Source organism: Triturus cristatus, chromosome 8 (genome assembly GCF_964204655.1).
Source record: "Triturus cristatus chromosome 8, aTriCri1.1, whole genome shotgun sequence".
Taxonomy (NCBI): domain Eukaryota; kingdom Metazoa; phylum Chordata; class Amphibia; order Caudata; family Salamandridae; genus Triturus; species Triturus cristatus.
The window spans coordinates 1,096,952,754-1,096,972,553 of NC_140591.1; the positions used below are offsets into that span (position 1 = coordinate 1,096,952,754).

The window sequence follows — 19,800 nt, forward strand, 5'->3', positions numbered from 1 at the left end:
ATCCTCTCTCCACAACAATAAGCATTTTGGGGGGATTTTGTCACTGATTTACCCTCCCACCATGCACCCACCCTTAACTCCTTTCTCTTTTGTTTTTCTGAACGCCCCCACCATGTTCTCAACGTTTCCATTGGATCCCATAAATGCTATGCAAAACAGCTTGCCTCCCAAGCTAAGGCCTGCGAAAACCTGCGTCCAATGGGAGCAGAGCAAACGCAAGCCAATCTGAGTCCATACTGCCAGAGGGCGCAAGTCAAGGCAAAAAAACGGGGAACTGCTTTCGTTAGCCACAGGAAATGACGCACAATGTCTCTTCTCTTGAGTACGTTACATTTTGTGATTATTTTGAATATAGTTTGGTATAGCGTAGTTTTTATTTAAAGGCCCTATGGAGAACAGTTGACCGCTGTGGAGATCCCACTTGTGGTGTGATGTTGCCTGGACAGCGTGACTGGAATAGACCTCAAAGAAGGATGGGGCATCTTGACTATTTTAAATGACTACTTTGAGGCTCATCTGATTTCATGCAGTGAATGGGTCAGAATTCTCAGGATTCCTCAGACTCAAGTTTCCTTTTATTTGGTCTGCATTCGTGACTAGTAGCAACTTGACTGTACTTGATGCTTCCACCGGTCCATGGTGCTGCTGATTTGTAGCACTGTAAACTACAGATGTTCCTATGACCCGATTGAATGGTGCTCAATGTGTAATCGCATTCCCGAGGGTTAAATTCTTGGTTCTGCTGGGGTTCGGACTGGTGACCTGGGGGTCATTCACGCATCTAAGGGGTGCAGCAGTGCACTACGATAGCTCCTGGTGTAAAAGTTTAATAAATGTGATGGGCTGGACCGAAGTGAGTCCCGAGCCCATTACTCAGTGAGTAAGTAGCCTGGCTGGCTGCTAGACTTGTACTACTACCTTAACTTTGGTCTACCGCCCACCAAGCAGAGGGGGACATGACTTCCATGTCTTTCCTTACATTCTAGATCCTGTGAAAGGCTAGAGTGAGCAACATGTCTGACACAATGACAGACTCTGTCCCACCCCGCTAGCCTGGCAAAGTGCTATATGGAACTAGCCCTGACAACTTTTCAGAGGAACTAGTATGCCAAAAATCATTCAAGTTTCTTCAATCGCCCAGCTGCCTCAGAGTCACTTTGACGTAAGGCAGCTTAGTAGCAGCAGCTGCAATATGTGATAAACCCGACAATAAAATGTTTACATTCTAGCCAGCACTGAATTTCATCCTTCTGAAGTCGATACCATAAGCACCAGTGAAGTGGCTGGTAGCATCAGTGATACAGGACTAATAGGATACGGATTTAAGGATTCTGGTGTCTTGTGTGTACCGTTATGTTGTTTGTTAGCAGAAGAGATTGTGATGTGTTGTTGGATGTTGGTGGGTCCACTCCTGGTTGGGGTTCTGCCCCTCCATCACCCAATAAAGGTAAGCACGGATACACGGTCCTGGAAGGGCTCAAATCTATAGCAGAAATAGAATGCCCTGTGATGTTCGTGCAGTGCAACAAGCGTATACTATATTAATGCCAATGTCTGCTAAATGTTGTGACCCTACAAGCACCTTCTGCTGTTGCGTCATGTGGACCCTGGGTGTCATTATCACATAGGTATTATCCGTTTCCTTACCACAGCTTCACTCCTCTATCTAGGCACGAGCCATGGTAAAGCAGCGGACTGAAGCTGGCCTTACTAAATAAGATTATTTCAGGGCCTCAAATTCCTCCAACATGAACAAATCTTTAATGTCTGATTTCCGATTCAGGTCCATGTCCCACACCATGCTGTGGTGCACTGTGATGCAAAGAGTCAATCTGTTCGATAAGATTTGCTCAGCTAGACAGCTGCCTTCCTTGTTTTTCGTACAACTTTATCATCTGTTTTTAAATGAGAAGGATCTGTTACTAAGTTATTGACAGCGAGCAATAGCATAACAAACAACAAGCATTGGCAAAGCCAATGGGTCTCACCTATGCAAGATCTATTGGCTTTGTCATTGTTTGATTACACATGTTGCACATCCAGTCTGCTGTGCAACATGACTGAGAGAAACGACAAATATAGAGTTATGACAGTATAGGATAGTAGTGCTTTTATTTTCTACTTTAAGCTGCGCTGCTGTTCAAAATGGCCCAGGAAAATACTGACCATGACAAATAGAGATTGCATAGGCGAGACCTAATGACTTTGCAAATACTTGTTTCTGTGTTTCCAACATGGTTGAGGAATATCAAATAAGTCATACTGCTCTCCTCTGTCGATACAAAATTGTAGTCTTGTATCTAGGTTTATGAAAAGCCTCGGTTTTTGTTTTCCAAAATCTGGTCACCCCATTCATAGGTCTTTATAATGAAGTTATATTGCAAAAACTCCTTTTCATATTGTTTTTATTAGAGCAAATGATATCAAAAACATTGGAGTTCAATACAATGTGTCCTGCGTTGCAGGTCGGGTAAAGGTTATACTGTCAGCTATGCCAACTGGAAAAACAGCTATGTTCAACTAGAATGCCTCGGTCAATAACATTATTGTGGGATACATAATTTGATTGCTACATTGGAGCCGAATGTTAGAAATGGGGGTCTCTAGTTGGCAGAGGTATTCACCTTGTCCAAGTAGAGACCCTTGCTTCTAGCCAGGATAAGGGAGTTACACACTTTAGATAACCCCTGCTCATCCCCTTGGTAGCTTGGCATGAGCAGACAGGTTTATCCCAAAGGTAATGGGTAAAATATTTGCCCTCAGAAACACGGTAAAAACACTACAAATAAACACCACACTAGTTTAGAAGACGACAAAAATCCAACATACACAATTCAAAATATGACTTTTAAAAGGTTTCAAACAACTCTGTCCATAAAAATCTATGGATGCGTGATTTTACACAATGTACCTTTAGATAAGTCAAAATTCACAAGGCCAAACAGCTGCAGAGAAGGGAAGCGTAGAAAAACACAGTGATGCGTCAGTTCCTGAGTCCTTGGGGAGGTGATGCAACAGTTCTGCTGCATGCATGCCAAGTGATGCATCAAATCCGCACTGTAGGGGGAAGTGATGCATTGATTCCAAAGTGGTTCTGGTCTGCGAGTGATGCATCAGAAAACTTGCCACACAGGTGCGATGTGTGGAAATCTGTGATGTGTTGGAGGTCGATGCTGTGGTGGCAAACAAGTACCGCGTCGATTTTTCCAGCTGCGACCCCATGATGCGTCGATTCTTTCAGCCACACACCAGGCCCTGCGATGGAGTCAGTGTGGTGATCTCTGACTTCGGAGGTCAGTACACTGGACTCAGCGTAGAGTAAATTTTTCAGCCATTAATAGGTGCTGCCTTGATTATTTGGCCACATGGTGGCTGTGCATGGAAATTTTTCCCACACGGCGGTGCGGCGTTGGAAAAACAGGAGCTGGAATACAGATGCGTTTATTTTCTTGGTTTCTTCAAGTTTTTTCAGCTCCCAGCACAACCTCCAAGCAATCAATCGGCATTTGTAAAGTGCAACTCGGCATCCCTAAGGGTATCTGGGCGCTGTGTCTTGTCGAAGAGCCAGGTCTTGAGTCTCTTTCTGAAGTGTGTGAGCGAGGGGGGCCGTAGGGAGTTGGAAGGGGAGGTAGTTCCAGGTCTTGGCTCTGATGTAGGAGAAGGAGCGCCCGCAGCTGCGGGTGCGATGAATGCGGGGTGTGTGTGCGAAGGTGAGTGAAGAGGAGCGTAGTCGTCTAGTGGGTCGGTGGAAGTTGAGTCGATAGTTAAGGTCCTATGTCGTGGAGTGCGTTGTATGCGTGTGTGACATTCTTGAACTTGCATCTTTTACAGATGGGAAGCCAGTGGAGCTTTCTCAGGTGGGGGCGATGTGGGTTAATTTGGGGAGGTCCAGGATGAATCTGGCTGCAGTGTTCTCTACGGTCTGGAGTCTTCAAAGGAGCTGGATGGAGATGCCGGCATAAAGGGTGTTGCCGTAGTTGGGGCGACTGGTGATGAGGGCCTGAGTGATGGTCTTTGTTGGTAGGGATCCATCTGAATCCAGAGGACCAGAATTGAAACAGGCACATCTGACAGGTCAGAACACCCAGCAATGGAGTTCAAGAAAGCTGCAAGTGAAGTCTTCGTGTCCCTGAGACTTTAGAACAGGAGGCAAGCACATACAAGCCCCTGGAGATTCTTCACAAGAAAGTTCACAGCAAAGTTCCAGTCTTTGTCCTCTCCTTAGCAAAAGCAGCATCTGCAGGCCAACCCAGCAAAGTTACACACAGCAAAGGGGCAGTCTCCTCCTCACAGCTCTTCAGCTCTTCTTCCTTGGCAGAGGCTCCTCTTGATTCCAGAAGTAATCTGAAGTGCTGGGGTTTTAGGTCTAATATTTATACCCCATTTTCTCTTTGTAGTCTTTGTTGCAAGAGTCTCTGAGCTTACTAAAAAACAGTTCTGTCCTCCCTGGTCCAGCTTCACTACAGGGGTGGAGACTGCATTGAGTAGAGCAGACACAGCCTAGTCAGGTGCCAGTGGAAACTCCTCCCACCACTCTAAATGCAGAAAGGTCTATTCAGTCTGGCTAGAGTCACCCACGAAAGACAGGACACACCTCAATTCCCTTGTGACTGCCTAGATGCACATCCCCAGCTCTTGTCACTCCAAAACCAGATGGTGAAGACACAAACAACCCGAAGCACACAGGATGGTTAAACGAGAATATGCCCACTTTTTAAAAGTGCTTTTTCAAACACCCAATCTAAAAACCACCTTCACTAAAAGGTGTGTTATTAAATTCTGATTTCAGAGACCCTAAACTCCAAATCTCTCTCTTGTCCCAATGGAAAGCTACACTTGTAAGATGTTACATGACAGCTCCCATGTTAACCTATAGGACAGAGAGCCTTCCAATAGTGAAAAACGTATTGCACAATATTTTACTACCTGGACATGTAAAACACACAAGCACATGTTCTGCCTTTAACATACACCGTGCCCTGGCCATGAGGGTACCTTGGGCCTACCTAAGGGTTGCCTTACATGTAAGAAAGGGGGAGGTTAAGGTCTGGCAAGTGGGTGCACTTGCAGTTAGACATGGCAGTTAGAAAACTGCATGCAGACACTGCAGTGGCAGGTACTGGTCTAAGACCCATTTGAAAGGCTACTGGTGTGGGTGGCACAATCAGTGCTGCAGGCCCACTAGTAGTATTTGATTTACAGGCCCTGGGCACAAACAGTGCACTTTACTAGGGGCAAACATGGATAGCCAATTCGAATCACAATTTAGCAAAGGAACCCTTGCACTTTGGCACTGATCAGCCGTGGCAAAGTGCCCAGAGTACCTAAACCAGCAAAACAAAATCCAGCACACAGTCCAAAAAGACAGGAGGTAGAGGCAAAAAGACAGGGGAAATCACGCCAAGGATGCCAGGTCTAACACTGTACCACTCATAAATGGAGACAGACTGAAATCAAACCAAAAAGAGTCTGTGAGCACTTTTTATTCCATAGAGACGGGAGCTTGTCTTGGGACCTCGATAGTTTTTGTCCAATCCTCTGCATGCAACATCCAAGCTAAAAAAGAATACATGAGATTTAAAGTGCCAGCCACGCGAGTTAAAGAGTGTGTGCTTAAACACCTCTATCAATATACTGTTCTATACTGACCTCACAAAAATATACATTGCACACCATAAATTGGCTTTATTGCATAACCCTAAGTAATTGGCAACTCACTGTAAAAAGAAATTGCATTCGTAAGTCGGATTCCTGCTGAATTTTATTTTGGGACACACAGTTCAATTGAGTGAAATGGGTACAAACATTTTGAATAATGTTAAAAATAATACTTCATGAGCTATTTCAAATGGTCGCAGAAGGGTGTAAAGGTTTAGTCAAATTTTTTTAAATTTATTTTTTTGCTCGAAATTCTTTATTTTAAAAGTTTTTAATCTTTAAAATGTCTTAAAGTCACTTGAAAGTGTTATTTGGATGAAATATATACGTATCCCGAAAACAAACAAAACACATTAAATTAACCAAAACAGAAAACGAAAGGGTTGAGCCAGAGGTACTTTCATTGTACTTTCTACCACCTAATGTAAACATCTTCACCCCTCCTTTTATTTTGCATGTCATCATTAAAAATACTTTATAAATAGTATGTAATGACCCAAAATTTTGAATGAAATGAATGGATTCCATGAAACGACATTTAGTCTAAGTCTGGGCAGTGAACTCCGCTCACAGAGTTTGCAAAGATTTCCGCACTCTGTGTTACGCGGAGCTCACAGAGTTCCGAAAAAGTTTTTTCCCTCGCTCGTGTTTGTCAACATCAAGTTGGCGAGCACAAGCAAGGAAAATCCACCTCCCTGGGAGATTTTCCCTCGTTCGCGATCGTCAACATCAAGTTGGGTAGAGCGAGCATGGAAAATCAACCTCCCGGCGAGATTTCTCAACTCAGGCGGTCAGATTTCTCATTGAGAGTGGTCGCGTATGCTCGCAGCCACTCGAGTTGAGAAACCGTCCGCTCGTGTTGAGAAAGCTGCCTCGCGAGTAAAAATTTACTTGAGTGGCAGAAAGGAAGCAGCGCCTGCTTGCGCTGTGCATGGTGCCGTTTGCGAAGATTACACAGTGCAGACAAGCGCCTGGCACTGAAAATCACTGCGAACAGCATTTATCCAATGCACTCTGCCGCTTGAAAAGCTCCGCGTAGCGCGGCGGATTGTTTTTAGCACTTTGCGGAGTTCCCTGTAGCAGGACTCCGTGAATTCTGCCCAGGCTTAATTTAGTCAAAGAACGAGACATCAAGTACACCAAGAGTTGATTACACACTTCCACATGATTGAGAATGATGGCATTATATATTGCGCTCTTGAGTTTTTCAAATCTGGTTATTTACTACAACAAAGCAAGAGTGAGACACAAAAGTGAGATAATTACGTTTCACCCTGTTGCCATGCCATAAGGGGAAGTGCTTGCCTCCCAGGTGTTTTCCTGCCTCGCCTGGCTCTCGAGCCATCCAAGCTCTTTTGCCACAGACTGACTCATTGCCAGTCAGCTGCTGGTCCCTGCTGGTCTTGTTGTTAGGAAAAAACATATACAACACTGGCTAGCAACTCACACAGAGCTGCTGTTAGTGAGGTGTTGGGGTGGTTCTACGCTCAGTGTGAGAGCGCAGACAGAGGCTTGGGCAGGGTGAGGTGAGGTTGTGCAAATGATGGTTTAGGAGGGTGGCAGAAACCCAAATGGCTAGTTTTTTGTATAGGATTGGAGTGAGGGTATTGTAGAGAGTGGATGGGGGGAGGGTAGAAGAACACCATCTATGGAGTTTTGAGTATGGAGGGAAAGATCAAGGAAAGGGAATAGAGGGGGGGGGTCTCGGAAGATGGTATGACACCAGGAAATCATTTTTGTATCAGCCCAAGGATTAGAAAGTAAAAGTGGAAAACCATCTCTATACCTGCTAAAGGCAGGTGCTAGCTGCACACAACCATTCTTAATCCCTGTGCCTCTGGCACACGTTTGAACAGGTCTTCACATATTGTTGTGGGGTGTATGGTTTGAAGGTGTCTGCCACGTTCCTATTCTGACCTACTCTTCAACCAGATCTGGATGATGTGTTTTTCTCACCCCAAATTTAAATCTAGTGGAGTTGTTTCATCCCAGAAAAAAGTTGCAGAGTGCTGCTTTAGGCCTGTGCAGCGAGTACTGGAGTAAACTAGTGGCCCACAAGCTCTGGACATCCAAAATAAGTAGCCAACAAGGTGCCTTACACCATTTGACACATGGAAGAAAAAGTAAATTGTACTTTTATGAGGAAAGAAATCACAACAGGCAAGAAGACCAGAGACATATTTAGGGTACCCATGGTCTGTTTGTCTGAATATTGTTAGCAAATATATTGTCTGACAAATGATATTTAGAACAAAATATTTCTAACAGAAAAATCATGCCTGGTGTGGAAGGAGGTAGCAGTGCAATGTGACAGCCATTACTCTTTGCTGTGGAGTGAAACAAGTAGACTATAGAAGCAGTTGTGCATCAACTTTGTGTCAAAGTGGTGGAAAATGTGAAATTGCCACCTTAAAAGAAACAGGCCCTGCTGCCTCACCACTGCCTCTGACCCTATGTTGTAATCCACCAAATGTGCCACCATCAGCTTCCCTGAATCGGATCAACAGAAGGGCAGCAAAGGAGTGTCCAGCGAGTATATACATCAGCAGCACTCTCAGACTGAACTAGTGCACAGCCTGGCACGGTTCTCGGGAGCAGCGGGGATTGGCTTGTGTTTGGAGATGTCTGTAAGCAAGATGGGGTAGGATAACCAGAGACACCAGGAATCTGAGTTTGAGAGGCATGAGCGAGGTGGAGCGTGGTGGGACATAAAGTACATTTTAGGGTATGCATAAGGGGAAACAGCACTCGCCACTTTTGCCGGTCCCTGGCCCTAGAAGCACGAGCACTTTACCACGGTCCCTGCTTGGAGGAGAGGAGGGGCTGAGGATGCCTGAAAAGGCCAACCCGGGCGAAGACTGGGCCAAGACGGGCTCGTCTTAGCCCGTCATAGACCGGAAGAGGCCGGGCTGGGCCAGGTCCTTTGGTTTTAGCAACGGACAGAGGAGTACTTGGAATAAGATCCCTGCAATCCATAGTGCAAGGAGGAAGGCAACACAAAGGTAGGAGGATGGGAAAACGAAAAACACCTATGCCTACTGCTAGAGCTAGACCATTAACCTCATCAATTACCAACTTTTTAACAACAGCAATGGGGGCAATAATGAGTGAGATAGAGTCGGTGGAGAAGAGGCTGGGGGAAACACAAAGGGCCCTTCAAAATAGTAATTTGACCGTGATTGCCCATGAGCACGAAGACAACACGGAGGACATTGTCCCGGTTAGCTTGGGTGTAAGCAGAGACGAAGTCAGCTCTGTCATTATTCAGGAAGGGGGAGTTATTGACACTCTTTGCCCTCCACCATGTAAAAAACCCAAGGCCTGTGGAAAAACTAAAAAAGAGATATCACCTATGGCGACACATAAGAAAACTACGGCCCCCCCCACGAAAGTTAGTCACAAAAGCCCACGTATCGGCTGTTGTCACGGACACTATGAATACTGAGCCTTTGGGAGAGAGTGTACTAACTACACATTTAACAAATTTAGTGGAAGCTATAATCAAGTCGGTAATTGATCCTCTGGTAGTGGTCTTAAATAGTATTGATGTTTCTTTAAAAATAATAATTGGGTCCAGTATTTCAAAGGCAACCTCTGCCCTAGGGGGTTTAACAAATACGACTAAACCACAGTCAAATATAAACTTGGGCACAAACCGGGCATCCTCATCCTTTCTACCCTCTTCGATATCAATCCCTGTGGGTGGTGACACCAATAATATTGAGACACCATTGCAACCCCCAAACCCACAGTCAATCCAATCAGACATAGCAGGCCCAGGTCCTTCCAAAGTCACCTCGGGAAATGGAGAGTTTAGTTCTAATGGTAGGAATATTAATCCATTCTTAGTTGACACAAGGAAAAGCCATTTGAGAACACTCCATTTACCTCCAGAAGTAACGCCCTATGTCATTTATCTTAAAAATGTTCCATCCCTGCCCCACGGTAAAGAAGAAGACTGGAAACAACTCAAAAACAAAACAGTGCATTGGTTGGTAAAGACCTTGGATTGGCCCGGTTGTGACACATTACATGATAACATCAATAATGTTGAACGTGTGTCCTGGTTGGGTTCACACACAAAAACTGGAGTAGGAGATTGTATTGTGGTGAATTTTACGGATCGGAATTTGGTACATTGGCTCATGGATAGGCTTGTCTGGAGTGAAAGTGCGGGTGGTTCTATTGAAGCTGTACCATTAGGATATTTTTTATAAACCACTGTCTAATACTGGTACTGGCCATGTGCATTCACAGATTTAAAGGCCTCCTCTGTTCTCTATCCCAACATTTAATTATTTCTCACCTTTAGACCAGGTGGAATGACTAAATCATCAGCCCCGGTTGAAGATTGGAGCAGATATCTCGCCAGCACTAATAGATGGAGTTGGTTATCAAGCGCCAACCTCAAGGGCCCTATCCAACACTAGTAGTAATATTGGAACAAAATCTAAAGGTGAATCCCATTACCAGATCTCGGATGGTACGGTGGATCTGATAGTACCTGATCTTTTTAATACTACCCATGAGAATGCCATGGAGTCATTGTTGATGCGATCTGACATATTTTTGGTCGAAGCGCAGGATCCCAGTACGTCACCAGAAAAGCCGATGGTAGTGAGTGATGTTTCAGGTAATTCTGCCATTTGTTGTTTAGAGAATGACCACTATGCCCAGACCAGTGCCATTGCAAATGGTAGTTTGTATTGGAATATAGCAGGCCTGCAAAGCAAACTGGAAACTAAAGAATGGTTAGATTTTGTTATGAAATATAATACTGTCTGTTTACAGGAAACCTGGTGTTATGATGCAGCTCACATAAATGGTTTCTACTCCATACATACACCAGCTAGAGCTTCTATAGGTGGACACAATAAAGGAGGACTATTAACTCTAATTTCAACAACATTAAATGGTAGAATAAGGGAAATTAAATTGGAGTCTCCACATTTTCATTTTGTTTGAGAAACATTTGATGTTTGTAGTTGTCAATTTTTATCATAACAATTTCATAAATACACATATTATTATTGCACAGGAACTGGAAATTGCATTAACAAAGCATATAGAGGAGAAAAAAATTGATTTTGTAGTATTATGGGGGGTGATTTTAACTGTAAACTTTGCTCTTTGTCCAAATTTGGGGCCTGTCATCGTTTGCCCAGGGAAATGAGGGGTGCCTACCATTTTGAACACAGTCCATGTGGGAACATTTTTAATTCTTTGTTGGTGAAATTTTCACTATTTTTAACCTTAGATTGTATAGAATTGACAAACAATAATGTGGTAACATATGTGGGTAAAGGCCAAGGAACTCTGATTGATTTTATTATTTTGTCTGATCATTTCAATTCTCAAATAGTCACATTTAAGATACCTAAAGTATATTTTAGTGATCACTACCCGTTAATATTGGACCTGATGGTCCCAACCTATGAGTCAGCAACGCCAGAAAGAGTACCACCCTCGTCTTATACTATAAACAAGGGGCTAATAAGGAAATGGTTCACTATTAATCCAGCCCTCGTTCTGGAGGAGATAATAAAGCGTAACCTTGAGCAAGTTTTGGAGTGTCTGGAAGTTACATTAAATATTCCAGTTATGATTAAATCATATAAGGCCATAAATGAGACAATCAGGAAACTTTTAACCAAGAGTCAGCGTGATGGAAAACAAAAGGTGGTTCAATAGAGAATGCTCCCAACAGCATAACAAATTAAATACAATTTTAAAAAACATACCTCGCGATCAGGAGGCAGTCAAGCTGGCCCGCATAGATTATAGGCGTGCTTTGGAGCTCCGTAAGACGGAGATCAGGAAAGATGCTTGGGGTAAATTACATCAGGCATCACAGTGCAAAGACTCCAGACTCTTCTGGCAGACAGTGAATGAGGAATATTTTCGTGATATACAAAATAGTAACATTATTGTAACTATTATGCCGGAAACTTGGGTGAAACATTTTACTGACCTCTATGGAAATAGTACCGAATCAACTAGTGGCATTGATACTCAATAAATGAGGTATCTCCCTTGCAACCCCCGACCCTAGCTGAGGTAGATAAGGCGCTTAGCCAGACTGTAAAGAATAAGGCTCCTGGGCCTGATTACTTATTTTTAGCAGATACAACCTTGTGGCTACCAGTTTTAACAAATGTATTAGGCTGCTACGCGGCCTTGGGGCCGCCGGATTCCTGGATCGGTAATAATAGTGTCCATATATAAAAAGGGAGACAGGTCAGACCTCAAATGTTACCGACCAATCTCCCTAATTGATTGTTCTTGTAAAATAATGGGGCGAATAATATTGGAGAGATTGGAGGTCTGGATGGCAGAAAATGGGAATTTCTCCAATATCCAGTATGGATTTAGAAAAGGTCTGGGCACCGTGGAACAGTGTCTCAATCTGCACCTAGTCATCGGCAAATATACCATGGCGAAGCCAGGAACCTTATACCTTGGGTTTATGGACCTGACTTCTGCCTTCGACTGGGTGCAGAGGGGGAGACTGTGGGAGAAAATGCTGCTTAAGGGCATCGATCCATCTAACGTCCATTATTTAGCAGCAATGCATCACGGAGTCACAGGGAGAGTACGTTATGGAGCAGCTGGCGAGCTTACCCCGCCAATAATGATGGATTGTGGGGTTCGCCAGTGATGCGTACTTGCTCCTTTTTTATTCTGCCTATATATAAATGACCTAGAAAGTAACATCAGAACTGGTAATATAGATGCACCAATAGTAGGTACCAGGTCTTTACCGTCCCTACTATACGCGGATGATTGTGTTTTAATGTCGAGGACTGGGGTTGGATTACAAAGGCTTTTAACTGGTTTTAACGATTTTATGAGTGCCCTTGGCCTAAAAACGAATGTTGCGAAATCACATGTAATGGTAATCGGTAAATCCCCTACAAAAACAAAAACCTTTTATATAAATAATGAAATATTGTCCCGGGTACCAATTTTTTCTTACCTAGGTATACTTTTTAATGAAAAAAATTCATGGACACATTTAGTAGATACGTCAATGACACCAGAGCACGACATATACATGTTACTTTCATCCTCTAATGTATTGAAACAGACATAGATGATTCCAAATCACTGGACGGCAAATGAAGCTGTAGATCATTCCAATTTATTATTTTTTCTTTTTCCAAAGACAACAGCCGACGCGCGTTTCGGCCTGAAAGGGCTTCCTCAAGGCTGAGAATAACATCTAAAATACATATATTGGAACATATACCACATATATATACAAACAAAGACAAAAACAGTTCCTAGAAACAGACATAACAATATTTTTACGTTGAAATGGTGAGCTTTCACTTCAATATGTATCATGACCACCATGAATATACAAAATGTATGTACATACGAAAACGACTTCTAAAAAGCCAACATCTCCATTTTTGTTAGATTGATTTTTAAGTTTGCTAATGGTCTAAAATGTATAACCAATAATCTCGTTTCAACATAAACCGTGACCCCCATATAAGGCCAACAGATGTCCAACAAGACCAAAACACCCCAGTAGTCTTTTAATTTATTTCTAAAAAACACCAAGAAGAAAATTAGAAGTGGTGATGATGCACCCAGTGATCAGATATAAAGGCTGCCGACTATCTGTGCAATATCAATAAACAAATAAATCCTAAGTACGCAACTCCTGTATTAAATATATGGAGGCGAAACGCGCGTCGGCTGTTGTCTTTGGAAAAAGAAAAAATAATAAATTGGAATGATCTACAGCTGCATTTGCCGTCCAGTGATTTTGAATCATCTATGTCTGTTTCAATACATTAGAGGATGAAAGTAACATGTATATGTGGTGTTCTGGTGTCATTGTCGTAATTGTAACCTATATCACAACTTGTGTATTTAGGATTGGATGCTCTAGGTGGATGAGCATTAGACACCAATGTTGCATCTAATATTTTGATTTGATGTTCTCTGAGTCAACACAGGATAATAATGAGACACTCTTGATGTGCAGATTTTCATAAGCATATCCACTATATCTCAATTAACCAGTTATTATTGCAAATCTAGCACTCAATCACCTTTGTAAGTAGGTTGAAACTATCTGAGTATAAATTAAGAAAACTGTATCTAGAAAGGTTATAAAAATATAAAAATAAGGTTGATAATATCTTGAATAAATAGGAGCTAATCAAGTATTTCTATATCAATTCTTTGATTTTTGGTTTAAATCAGGTTGATTATCATTATGCCAAAACAGACATGACTACATTTGATGAAAATAGGGATGCTCTATTGGAGGATCTTTTTAATGAAAATCCTGTACGAAATGTGACCAATTTAAAAACATCAGCCAAAGAGGGATTACGCCAACAATTCGTGAGGCTTGAAAAATTAGAAAAACAAGGACTTTCCCGTTGGTGGGATGCTACGGTCTTACGTAAATATATCAATAAAGAACAGATTCCTAGAGGGCTACGAGTATTAATTTTTCCATCATTTGAAGACCTAGATAGAGGACATCTAAAAGAGTGGGAAAAATTGTTATTGAATTCCTCTCTGGGCATGATGGATATTCTAATAAGAGATGCGGAATTAAAAAGAGAGAAGCTTCTCCTAGAAATTGCTATCTTGGAAAAGGAGATACAGGATCTTAATTTATCAGAGGTAACTGAACGGAATCTGGTTATCCTAAAGGATGAATTAAAAAAACATCTAATGTATTTACGAGAAAAGAAATCCCCAAAAATACAACATGATGACAGGGATTATCGTAATGGCAGAGTATATACTTTTGCTAGAAAATTTGATAATATTAAACCACAACTAAATAAGGAAATTCCAGACTGTATATCACAGTCCACTGAGGCAACTAACATGTCATATATATCTAGCAATAGTAGTGTGACAAGTGAAGATTCACCAAAAGCACAAAGTAGTGCAACGAGCATGAGCCATGACCCCTTTTTTTTAGAACTGCAAAGGTTCAGAAAGGGCAACAAACAAGTATTCAGAAAGGATATGAACACAAGAGAACGCGGAGGGGTAGATTCAGAGCAAATTCCAAAAGCAAAAATAGGAGTGACAACAAGAGCAGGGGCACGCAATCAGAAAGTATAATAAATCGACATGATGATTATGTATCTGAAGAAATCAATATTGTTAACCTCTCTGAACATGTATTATCTGATACTGAAATAAAGATTTTGAGCAAGGGTCTGGGCTTTTGTCCTAGTTCAATACCGGATTTTGCATTATTTCATATTAGTTGTTTTAAATTTGTAAGAAACATCAAATTATTCAAACATTTCCAAGATAGGCCTGATATATACGCTAAAAGTACAAGCTCACACATAGGGGAAATAAACTCATCTATTAAAGAGATCAAGGATGTGCAACTACTGCTTAGTTTGGAGGAACAGGAGGACGGTCCGATAATTCAAACCGTGGCTTCAGACTTAAATTTAGACACATACAAACAAATTGAGAGTGGGTTTAAAGTAAAATCTAGATTTATTCCCAAATGCAAGGTGGCAATAACATTGACAAATTTCAACAGAATGTCATGCTGGACCTATATAAAATGGAGGACAAATTTCATTCTAAATGGAAATTCCACAAAAATAACATCACCATACAGGAAAGAAAAGCTTTGGAGAATTTAAAGATAAATGACTCCCTTGTCATCCGAGAGGCTGACAAGGGAGGAAACATTGTCCTCATGAATCATCAGGACTATGTGTCTGAAATAGATAGACAACTAAACGATTCAACCACCTACATTAAGTTAAGTGGTAATCCCATTAATCAGACCAGAAAAGTAATATATGGACAGTTAAAGTATTGGAATGAACAATGTCTAATCACAGATCTAGAAATGAAATACTTGTATAATGATACACCAACCTACCCATGCATCTATTGCCTGCCTAAAATACATAAGGGAGGGGATTTTCCTCCGGGGAGACCCATTATATCTGGTATTGGATTTCTCACGGAAAAAATATCAGAATACATAGATCTATTTTTACAACCGTTGGTGACTAATCTCCCCTCTTTTATTCAAGATACAAGGGATGTCTTGAATAAAATTAGTGATGTTGATTGGGTATATGGACATTACCTGGTAACAATGGAATGATTTTCTTTATATACGAGTATTCCAGGTAAGTTGGGCATTGATGCAGTACAACACTTCCTTGATACTAAAGCGATCGAAACTTACGAGCATTCATTAATGCTATTAGAGATGATCGAACTTGTGCTGAACAACAATGTTTTTCTACATAATGGTGGTTGGTTTCGGCAAATAAGAGGGGTGGCCATGGGGGCGAAATTCTCGCCGTCTTTGGCCAACCTCTATATGGGTTATTTTGAATTGATACATCTGTGGCGAAAAGGACCCTTTAATTTGACAAACAACATTCTATATCTAGGTAGATATATAGATGACATCTTACTTTTCTGGTCTGGCACTATTGAGGAGCTAGATGAATTGTTCATATACATGAATGATAACCCCCTTAATTTGAGCTTCACGAAAGAACAAAGTATCACGAGTATACATTTTTTGGATGTCATCATTGTGGTTGACAATAACAAATTATTGTCGATACCTTTTAGGAAACCTACCGCGTGCAATGCATTATTGCACGCGGAAAGTGCACATCCCATCTCACAAATTAAATTCATTCCATTTGGTGAGATGATCAGGACTAAAAGAAATTGCAGTGATGTTACCAAATTGGACAATGAACTGTCTAGAGTTGAAAAAAGATTCCTAGCCAGGGGATATAGTACCGATATAGTGGACAAAGCACGGTACAAAACGAATAAGAGAGATAGGAACACACTTCTCTCTAAACGGAGAAAGAATGCCTCCCATAATAATAAAATCAGATTCATCACACCGTATTCCCCGGTTAGTACAGAGTTATACAAGATATTAAACAAGCATTGGCACTTGCTATTAGAAGATCAGAGCCTGCATGATTAGATTGGTAAGAAACTATCTATTACATTCAAAAGGGGGAAAACCCTTAGACAACAGTTGTGCCCCAGTTATATTCCACCCAAGATAACAAATACATGGTTACCCACTGCTCCGAAAGGCTTCTACAAATGTGGTATGTGCAGCATTTGTTGCTTTGCAATGAATAAAACAATGATATTTCAATATAATACCAAAAATACTTATTTGATAAATCACTTTATTAATTGCAACACAACACATGCAGTGTATTGCATTAAATGTATATGTAACAAAATATACATTGGAAGTACTTTAAGACCTCTCAAAGAGAGAATTCAGGAGCATATAAGGGCCATAAGCAATAATAACACACAATATCCACTTGCGGTACATTTTAATACCACACATGGTAATAAAGAGATCATAAATATAGGTTTTCATGGTATAGATGTGGCACAAATTGGTCAGAGAGGTGGAAATAGAACATCTCAATTTCGCCAAATTGAAAGCCGATGGATTGTGACCTTGCGAGCGGTGGAAATGGGGATTAACATTGATAAGGAACTGTTTGAGTTTCTATGAGGGACATATGTAAATGAGGATAAGTATCTGGCACATGCTGAAGTGTACAGACATAACAACTATATGTCCTGTAAAATAGAAACTAAATGGCTTGAGATTTCAAACCATATGACTGCAGGTTAATATAGTATGAGAGCTAAATAGATATGTATGATCGATTAATTTGAATTGTCTAATTACATGACTGTAGGCTTTAATTTGAGAGCGTAATAGACACATAGAATATGTAAAGTAGAAAGTGCAATGATGACTTGAAAAATAATAAGATTGAGCAATAGGTGTGTGATTGGTGACACACAAATTTTGATCTCGAATTTACCTTTACCATAGGGAATGGAATGTTTATAAGCTATCAATAATTATATTTGGATAACAAGTGTACCACTTCTCTGGCTGGTGTAGATGCACTAAGGTGATGATAAAAGGCGCATTTGAACAGTCTTGATATATTTTATACATACCTATTATTTTCACGGTATGTTTTTGGGATATTAAACTCAATTTGTGGGTATTTTCACAAGTTACGGATATTTTAAGATGGCCGCCGGATTGGTTGTGTTACAGGTTGAAAGCACACATAATGTCCTTTTTCTATTTTTATAACTTTTTTGACGTCGGACGTAGTGTTTTAAAACTCTAGGAAGCGCGGGACGCGAGGCAAATGGAACTCGGTGTTTGATTTACGAGAAACGACGGATCGTAATAACGCTTGGGTAAGTGAATTACGATATTGACATTCAATACCTAATATTTTGATTTGATGTTCTCTGAGTCAACACATGATAATAATAAGGAGACACTATTGATGTGCAGATTTTCATAAGCATATCCACTATATCTCAATTAACCACACATTTAGTAGATGCAAGGATTGGAAGCTTTAATAAAAACGAAGAGGCCATCTTCAGATTCACAAAAAAAATAGGCTCTCGCCCAATTAAAGCTATAATAGACATCTACAAGGCACGGACATGCTCCGTTGCTTTGTATGGTGCTGGAGTATGGGGCTTCACCAATACTTTGGGGCTTCAGAGAGCGAACAATATGATGTTAAAACACATATTAACACTATCAAAAAGCATTCCTGCCACTATGTGTCACATCAAACTAGGTGCAACACCGTTGACTTTTTATACGCAATTAGCTCCCCTGAAGCTCTGGCACAACATATGGACTAAGGAGGAACCCGTCCTGAAGCGTGATATCATTTTAGACTGTTTGAAACTAGACTTTGTAAAACAAATTCCCTGGTTATCTTATATACATGAACAACTAGGGAAGCTGGGTCTGGAGGACTGTTTCAGCACACCGGGTGATATTTCTGCAATCTCAAAAAATAATCTGAAAAAGGATTTTCTCTCTTACTGGAAGCAAGTAAGAGATAGTAAGGCCAAAATGTTCTATTTGATTAGATTCAGGATGGGTATTGCTCATCTCCTGGTTTGGTATCCACATGACGCATACTGTGATTACCAAACTAGAAATGTGTCCATGTGATTCATTTTCTGCACAGAGCACTTTACATTTTAGGTTTTTTTGTAAACTTTATTCTGGCCCGAGAGGTAACTTTTTAAAACCACTATTAAGATGTTTAAATATTAGAAAGTGCCAACCTGTGCTACGCCATCTACTTCTCCTGAACGACGAATTCACTTGTTTAATGATTTGTAGGTTTATTTCATCCGTTGATCAGCTACGTAACATTGTAAAAAAATGATTTGTGCGTCCTGATTTTGTCAAAGATTAATTTTGCTAAGTATATTTATGTAATTCAAATGTTCTCTTTTATTGTTCTTTTATGGCTAAATTAGCCGAATAAAGATCTTTGACTGACTGACTGTATGCATAAGTTTCCCATTCTCCTCCCCTCATCAGAAGCACTTCTTTTATGAGGGTAGAAGGGATGCATGGGAGTAACAGGGACATTTCTGCTTAGACAATGCAGACTTTTGAATGACTTTGCCTTGAGCGCCCAGGTGTTACCATCTATCACATGCTTCTGAGTTGCCAAAGATGACACGAGCTACGCTCACACTTTGGAACACTAAGAATCCCCCAAGGAAACACATCCCTTTTGTTTATGGTTAACCGCACACAGGAAAAAGTACTATCTGACTAATCCTTTCTCTCTTCAGTACAGAAGAGAATGCTGTGAAGTGTGTGGTTTGATGATGCATCAAGTCACAATGGACACAATGGGCATATAACTAGATTGAAGACTTACCATGTAGGGCTCTTCCCCTGGTTCACACTCTGGGCAGCTCTGGCACAGCCCCGTGGTCTGGTTATAGTACTCGTTTTCACCACAGTTGGAGTACTCTGCTTGGACAGAGTATACCAGCGATATCTGTGACCCAAGAAAAGAAGAATTAATGGAACTTTTAGGTGGAATTTGTAATAAAGCCCAAGGCAGCAATCAGTCCTCGTGTATTCTGATCAATATTTTTTCATTTGTCCAAAGTTACTTTTATCCGTTTAATGTCGCAAAGATAAAATGTCACAGTGTATTGGTCAGAGCAAACACAGTTTTCATTCTTGTCACTCAGTCCAAAGGACAGATAATTGGAAAATAAGTCAAAATTGCTTTCTATAAAAAATTGAAA

At 41.1% G+C, this 19,800-nt stretch overlaps 1 protein-coding gene across 2 annotated transcripts in view; it reads right to left on the reverse strand.

Annotated features, from left to right (window-relative positions):
* Positions 1–19,800, reverse strand: part of EDAR (ectodysplasin A receptor) — a 353,642-nt gene that overhangs the window by 213,385 nt on the left and 120,457 nt on the right. For both annotated transcript variants that reach the window (XM_085622640.1, XM_085622641.1), the window contains exon 3: positions 19,422–19,544. In XM_085622640.1, coding sequence (XP_085478766.1) covers positions 19,422–19,544 — 123 coding nt within the window. The remainder of the gene's footprint in view (positions 1–19,421; positions 19,545–19,800) is intronic.